General features: G+C 53.2%; 1 protein-coding gene across 1 annotated transcript in view; it reads right to left on the reverse strand.

Moving 5' to 3' along the window:
• Positions 1-7349, reverse strand: part of EHMT1 (euchromatic histone lysine methyltransferase 1) — a 114982-nt gene extending 107633 nt beyond the window's left edge. Inside the window, exon 1 of the mRNA XM_062640282.1 lies at positions 7287-7349. Coding sequence (XP_062496266.1) covers positions 7287-7307 — 21 coding nt within the window. The 5' untranslated portion in view covers positions 7308-7349. The remainder of the gene's footprint in view (positions 1-7286) is intronic.
• Positions 7350-7744: the final 395 nt, after the last annotated feature.

Genomic DNA, 7744 nt, shown 5'->3' on the forward strand with positions numbered 1-7744 from the left:
GATGTACTTTCAATTCCCAAATCAACAGCAGGGTGAAGCATATAATTTGGAAACCCAATAATCCTTCCTACATCATATCCACGTGCATGATTTTGGAGAGAAGCTGACTGTAAGTTCTGAACAGGCTGGGCTGGCAGAATGAAACATCCCCAATGACCACAGAAGTTAGGTAAAACATTTGGGTCATTTGCCTTCTGGCTTTGAGCCTTTAGGAGAAATTACCTATTAAAGCTTGCTCTGACACTGTAAGGAGTAGAAATGCATGACTGGAGAGGAAGAAGGTAGCTGAGACTCAAGAATCCAGGAGCTCAGGCTTGAAAAGGAAAAGAAGATGGGCAAAACAAAGGATTTCACTGCACTCAGTATTCAGAAGCATCAGCAGGTCACAGGGTTCCTCTTTGCTAGTTAACTTGCTAAAATCCATGTCCACGTCAACACGAGTTCTCAAATTCATTACAAAGCATTCTGAACAACACACAGACTGTTTCTCTCAACATAACCAAGACCAAAACACAGCACATTAAGTCAGACACCTGCACTGCAATCCTCTCCCCACAGAGGTGCCCCTGCTCTCCCCTTTGGCAGTAGGGACAGCTCAAGCATCACATCCATCCTGGCTGCCCTCATTCTCAGCAGCAAGGAGCACCACGATCCTTCTCTTTCTAGCAACGTGACAAGCACAAGGAGACACATTTTGCTGCAGCATCACAAGTCTGGGCTTGGCTCAAACACTCTGCCCCAAATCACAGGCAATGAACCTGCTGTGTAGCCTTTGGGAACCACTGTTGTCTCCTCTCACCTCAGTTTGCTCAGCTCCCCAGCTCTCTGCTGTTGGTTTTGAATGCTGCAGCCACAGCAAGCTCATACCCACCTCCTGGGTCAGATGCTGGCCTGGCTGACCCAAGAGGCTACAACCACTTCCATTAGTTTTATCCCTGTTTGCATCATTTTCCATTTCTCTGTAACAAACAGGAGAAGTCACTTCCTTGGCTTTATTTGGACTTTATCCATTCCGGCCTGGTTATCTTGTTCCGTATTTACTTCCTCCCCACCTGCAACTGTCCTCCCTCTCCCTGTGCTGTCCCTGCAGTATCATCAGTGTATGCAAACAGAAGCAGACCTGAACTTTCTGCTCTACCCATCCACCATCTCCCTGTCCTGAACCAACATTGCTCACCACTGCCTCTGAGGCCACCTCCTTGGGAAGGAGACAGTATATGGAAAAGGATGGATTTAATAGTTAATAGCCCACCTCCACTCCCAGGCCAGTCCCTCGCTCAGCCCTACGTTGTGTCTGCAGTTTATGTCAGGCATGTGTCTGAATGAAGACTCCCTTGTGGAGCCAAACTATCCTACATGTAAACCTGAGCAGAGCGAGCTGGTATGGAGAGACAGCAAGAGAATGGTGGGGATTGGGCTGGGTGTTAAGGAAAAAGGAATCTAATCAGAACATTTCCCACCTGAAAAGAAGATCACAGAATCAGACTGGCTGGTGTTGGAAGGGAGCTTAAAGCTCTCTGGGCAACCTGTGCCAGGGCCTCACCACTTTCACAGAGAAAAACTTCTGCCTAAGATCTCATCTCAGTCTCCCCTCCATCAGATTAAAGCCATTCCCCCTTTTTCTATCACTATATACCCTTGTCAAAAGTGCCTCTCCAGCTTTCTTGTAGGATATTCTGGATGACCTTCCTTGATGCTTTGCCCATGCTAGAGGTTTTTAATTAAAAGCAAGAAAGCCCTTCTATTTTAGACACAGCAATACAAGCATCAAGCACTTTCTAAGTACAGTTTATTCTGGGTTTCTGTGTGTTTCAGAGAGCTTGGCAGCCATGTTAGCCAGCAGGCCTGCAGCAAACTCTTCTACTCCAACCAGTCAGCAGCCATCACCAATGGGACGTGACTGCCCATGCACCAAGGACACACTCATACAACTTCTCCCCGACCCACCTGAGGCACAGACAGGTAAGTGAGCCTTTCACAGAATCACAGACTGGTTTGGGTTGGAAAGGACCTAAAGATCATCCAGTTTCAACCCCCTGCCATGGTGACATCTGGCTTACAAGGCAGCCAAGGAGAAGGAACTCTCCAGCACATGTATTGAAGTACTCAGAAAGCTCCCTTGAACCTCTCAATGTGCTGCAAAAAAACATAACCCCCTTTCACCTCCTCTTCTGGAACACAGTAACCCAAACCATAGGCACCAGCTGTGCTCTGCTCCAAGCACTTTGTTAGGGAAAAGCAAGAGGAATAGGACCTCCTGCCATCCCCTCACAGCCCTGCTTCTGGGGGGGGGGATATGGACCACATTCAGCAACCTCAGCAGGGGTCTTGCCAGGCAAGATAATAAAGCAAAGCCCCAGATTTGCATTTCAGATCAGCAGCAATTCAACAGTACCCATCAAATCATCACCATATCAGCTGCACATCTGGAAGTGGGACACCCCTGGGTACCAGCACATCCTCTGTGCCCACAGCAGCACACCCCTGCAGGATGCTAATGCCAACATCTGCTGTCTGCAGGTGAGTGTCCTGCCAGCACAGCTCCAAGCACTTCCCCCATGGAAAAGCTGCCTCTTTGTTTTTCTTGTTGTTGGGGTTTTTGCTGGTACTTGCATCTCTACCGGGAATTGGGCTGACACAGCACTGGTGGAAGGGAGAGCAATTTCTTTGCAGATTAAGTTGGCAAAACTTCTCAAAAGTAGACCAAGCCTCTGCTTTGGAAAGCAAAAAAAAAGAAGCTACTCTGGTCTAAAATCACCTCTAAACTAATACAGCTACATCCACTGCAAGGACTTTTATTGGTATGGCTATTTCAGCAAGGGAAAAATGAGAAATCCTCCTCTCCAGCCAGAATAATTATATTGGAAGAGCTTTCTTAAAAGTATAAACCAGGCCTTTGAGTCTGCCTTCACTGACAAAACGTTCTTCAGTCCGGTTGGCTCACAAACAAACACAACTGAAGGGTGCTTTTCAGGCTTTCTTAACACTTCAGAAGCCAGTTGCCCATTCTGTTATTATTTAAAGTTTCTGTAGGTGGAAGAAAAGGGTGAGCTCCCAAAGGGCCTTTGCTAGCCCATAGCTCACTCAGCATGCAAGAATTCCTGGTAGGAAAGTCAGTCTTAGTCTGTGTTTGACACAGGGTAAAATGTGTAATTTTAACACCTTAACAAAGTAAGCCTTGTGTGGATAAAGTTATAAAATCTCCTTTCTAGGTGTTGTGTATCAGAGAGGGGAAAAAATGTCTTTCTCCACACAAAGACACAGCTCAAGTGGATTAAACCTGGTAGCCCAAAAGGTATTTAACACAACTGGGAACACACATATATTGCCTGTGCTCACGAGCTCATGTCAATGTAGTATCAACATACCTCACTGCGCTAAGGAGCCTGAGGAAAGCAGCCACCAAAGCTCGCAAAGGGGGAAAGATGATGGGGTTTAAGGTGCTCTCAGCTCTCCAGCTGTAGCTTACTGAAACAGACTCAGCATTAAAAGCAGCAAAGCCCTCTCCTCACTGCAGTCCCAACTGGCAGGAGTAAAATCAGAGAGGAGGAAGCACAGGGCAGGCCTGAAAGAAGCACTGGATGTCACGTCACCTGCAAAACAGAGTGGGAAACCGAAGGAATCACCTATGTGCTCACTGCTTAAAGGCACCGCTCATTAGGTCCTGCCTTTCCCTATTATCACTCCTGCACTCAGTGGCCTATTATAGCAACCTCCTTCCAGCCAAGGGACCCGTGAATAGGAAGCGCTTTGACATGAGTGAATGTTGCCCCTTAATCCGGTCGGGAGTTCATTGAACAGGCGGAGGGCGGCTGACAGAGCTCCCGGCACCAGCTGGCGCAGGGGAGGAGAGCAAGGATCAAAGGCAGGGCAGAGCCTGAGCACCACCAGCGCGATCTGTGAGGCTGCTCGGCCTCTCGAGTCCTCGCTTTAAGAGGTGGGAGCTGCTGCGGTGCCATACTCCTTGGAGACCCAGCCTCAGCTGAGGGTGCAGAGCAGTGGGGAGACGTGTCCTCTATGTGGCTCACAACTTCACTTGAAAGATCAAAGCTGCATCTCCAGAAAAAAAGATGTTATAGATCAGAACAGATGGGGGGGAATGATGAAAACTGCAGTGTGAGTTCTGAAGGGAACCACTTCATTCAAAGCCACACACACACCTTGCTTCCTGCTCAGCACCGGCCTTCCTGAGGTGAGCACAAGCCCCAGGGAAGGCAGCGTGGCTTGAAACCTCCCTTTTTAACCTCACAGCAAAGCATCGTTTTAGGAAACACAGAAACACAAGGTCAGCTGACTCTCCTCACAGTGATGCAAACTGGAGTAGCAACATCACATTCAATGAACCTGCACTATAAAAGTGGATGAGGAAGACAAAATTCCTTAAACTTTAATCTTTAGTGCTGTGCTTGCAGCAGGTCTAAAATACATAAAAGCCCCAAACCTGGCTATAAGACACCTGCTAGAGAAACTCAACAGCAAAACCAGGCTTCTCTGCAGCTACGCAGTTATTGCACCCAGTGACTGCAGCACAGCTACTCACCTGGCAGCTGAAAGCACAGGGACTACTCAGGGCAGCTTCCAAGGCAGCCAGAAAAGAATAACCACCCAAGTTTACAGCTCAGAACTGAGGAGGAACTTGGTGCTCAGAGATTCTCCCTCACCCATCAAACAGTAAGATTTAGCAATAAGCCGGTCTACAGTTTTTGTCTTGCATGAACTGCCTGCCAGCAACTGTCTGCAGAGGTGGTGTGGACTCTCCCTGCAGACACACACACACACACAGAGCACTATTCCAGCCTGCCCCCTCCCACCCAGATCTGCTCTGGAGCAAGTATCCCCTCCCAGGAACACACCTCTGCACCTCCCTCAACCAAATGCAATAACCCCTCACTTCTGCTCCACGTTGCCCATGGCAGAACACTGCAGTTGTGGGATGCTCATCCCTGCTCTCCCCCACTAGCACTGGCGAAGCAAAGAGCAGGTCTGAATTCCAGCCTGATTTATACCAATCTCCTCACCTCTGGCATCAGAAGGGTATAAGCAAAGGCAGATCCAGCCTCAGATTTACTGAGTTTATGGTTGAGGGGAGGAATTAAACTCCAAACGAGGCACCATTCCCTCCCCATAATCCAGGGCAAAATCTGTGGATATTAAGCCTGATTCCAAGAGCCTGTTCCTTGATGCTCTGCACAGCAAGCAGACCCCGCAAGCACTCCTGGGAGATGCTTCCCAAACTAAAAGCTGTGCACCTGCACTGCTAAGACCAACCTGTGCATTAAGTTGATGAGTTATGAGCCAACCCCTGCCCCGGTTCCAGCCATGCCATTCTCCTGAAAGCAATCACCCCGAGCGAGGTATCAAAGGGAAAACCGGACCCTGGCGCCACCGGAGTACCTGAGGGCTGGCTCCTCTGTCACACAGGAAGGTTAACACACGGTCCTCTTCAAAAGCACAAAGGAATGGCAGCAGGATCAGGCCTTGGGTGCAGTTGTGATGGAACAGAACGCATAAAGACAAAGCTCCCACTAGAGATGAGGAATCTTGGCTGAGCAATAAACTCAAGCTGTCCTTGCACTGCCTTGCAATGAACTGCTGATGCCACCTGTGTGGCCACGCCACAAACTTCATCCCACAGTGAGCAGAGGTTCCCTGCCACAGCACAACCCGTATTCCAGAGGGAAAGCCAAGAATGGCTGCAGCACAGCCTGGCACACGGGTCAGGTCTGTCCCAGCTGTCAAAAGATGCTGACTGGTACCTGCTACAGTTATAGAACATCCACTTGCCCCCAGCTCATGGCTAGTTTGTATATGACCATACACCTGCATTATAATCCCCTCTGTGTCTATGAAGGCTCAGCGGGCAGCGTGCTGCAATCCAGTGTTTAACTGAGGGCAGACTTACAGAAACAGTTTATATTCGCTAAGGAAACCAGGAGAAGTTTCAGCCCAGCACACAGAACCACCACAAGCGCAGCTCAGCTCCGTGTGCCACGCGTGGGATTTCACACTGCTCGAGCTGCACGGTGGGCTCTCCGGGACATTCACAGATCTGGCTGATTATGGTTAACTGTCACTACACGGCAAACTTCATTTTCTTGGGGGATCTGGGGAGGATTTTTTCTCCTCAAGCCTTGCATTTTAAACCACTATACTGAGGATGAGAATAAATCGGGAAGATTTAGGTTGGGTAGAAAGTTCTTCCCTGTGAGGGTGCTGAGGCGCTGGCACAGGGTGCCCAGAGAAGCTGTGGCTGCCCCATCCCTGGCAGTGTTCAGGGCCAGGTTGGACACAGGGGCTTGGAGCAAGCTGCTCTAGTGGAAGGGGTCCCTGCCCGTGGCAGGGGTTGGAGCTGGAGGAGCTTCAGGGTCCCTCCAACCCAGACCACTATGACCGGATGAACAACGGCTCTGTGCGGGCCGGCACCCCCAGCCCGCTGCCGTGGAGCCGGGCCCGGGTCACACCGCTGCTGCACAGCAAGGCCGGCGGGCGGCCGCGGGGCGGGTGGAAGTGAAGTCAAGCGGGGTGAGGCAGGGAACGGCGGAACTACCCCTGCCCCCGGAGACTCGAGTTTCCTGAGGTAAAACCCCGCCGCCGCCGCCCCCCGCCAGCAGCCCCGTCTCGTTCCCGTTCCTGGAGCGCCGGGCCCGCCGCACAGGGCACATCCCGCTGCCGGCGCGGTGCCGCCGGGCTCCCCGCGGCGGGCTCCGGGCGGGGCCGCTCCCGCAGCTCCTCCCGCCACGGGGCCGGGCCGGGGCCTCCCCAGCGCCGCCGCCGCGCCGGGCCCGGGACCCTGCATAGCTCATGCCTGCCCCCGCACGGCCGCAGGCCCGCCGCCCGGGACCATGCATAGCGCATACGATGGCCCGGCCGCCGCCGCCGCGCCCGGCGGGCCCTGGACTCTGGATGGCGCCGCGCCAGCGCCGCCCGACGCCGCATGGGAGGCCCCGGAACATGGATGACGCGATCGCCGCTCGACCCCCCCCCCGTCCGCCTCCGCCACACGCACTCGCTCCCATTGGGGGGAACCCCGGAATCTGTATGGCCCATACCACTGACTCACCGCGGAGGGGTGTAACTTATACAGAGTCCCGGGCCCCCCTACACACAATGGCAGCAGCTCCCACATTCTTCCCCTCAGAGGAGTTGGACTGAACCATGGGGCGGCGGGGGCACGGCCCCCATCCCGGACTCCGACAGAACCCGCCTGGCCCTGGGCGATACCACTCCACGCTCCCCCATCTTCCTTCCCCCCGCCCGGGTAGATGGACGCCGCCGCTCTCACTCACCTCGGCATCCACTGTGGCCATGGCCGGAGCCCCGGAGCGTAGCCCCGCCCCCTCGGCGGCTCCTCACGCCTCGGCCCCGCCCCTTTCCCCTCATTCTTCTCAATGGAGACGCTCCGCCGGCCAACGCGCATGCGTGCGCCAGCATGGCGGCCCCCATGGGGCTCCTCTGGCCGTACGCTGTGATGGCGGCGCCCGTCAGGAGGCAGCCGTACAGCTGGAACAGGGCTGGAATGGGAACAGGGTCCCACCGACATTCCCAAGCCTTGTGCTCGTTACTGTTGTACCAGGAGCCCCGAGGCGCGGCTGCAGCTCCTCACCCACCATCCACAGCAGCAACTCTGCCTGTCCAGTGCTGCACAGTGAAGAGCAGGAGTTTGCCAGCGCTCAGGAGCACCCCGGCACCTAGAAACCTATAGAAAATCCAGGCAAGATCCCAGGAGGAGTCAAAAAGTCCATCC

The sequence above is a fragment of the Pezoporus occidentalis genome, unplaced genomic scaffold (genome assembly GCF_034315485.1).
Source record: "Pezoporus occidentalis ecotype Australia unplaced genomic scaffold, CSIRO_AGI_Poc_V1 ctg64, whole genome shotgun sequence".
Classification (NCBI taxonomy): Eukaryota; Metazoa; Chordata; class Aves; order Psittaciformes; family Psittacidae; genus Pezoporus; species Pezoporus occidentalis.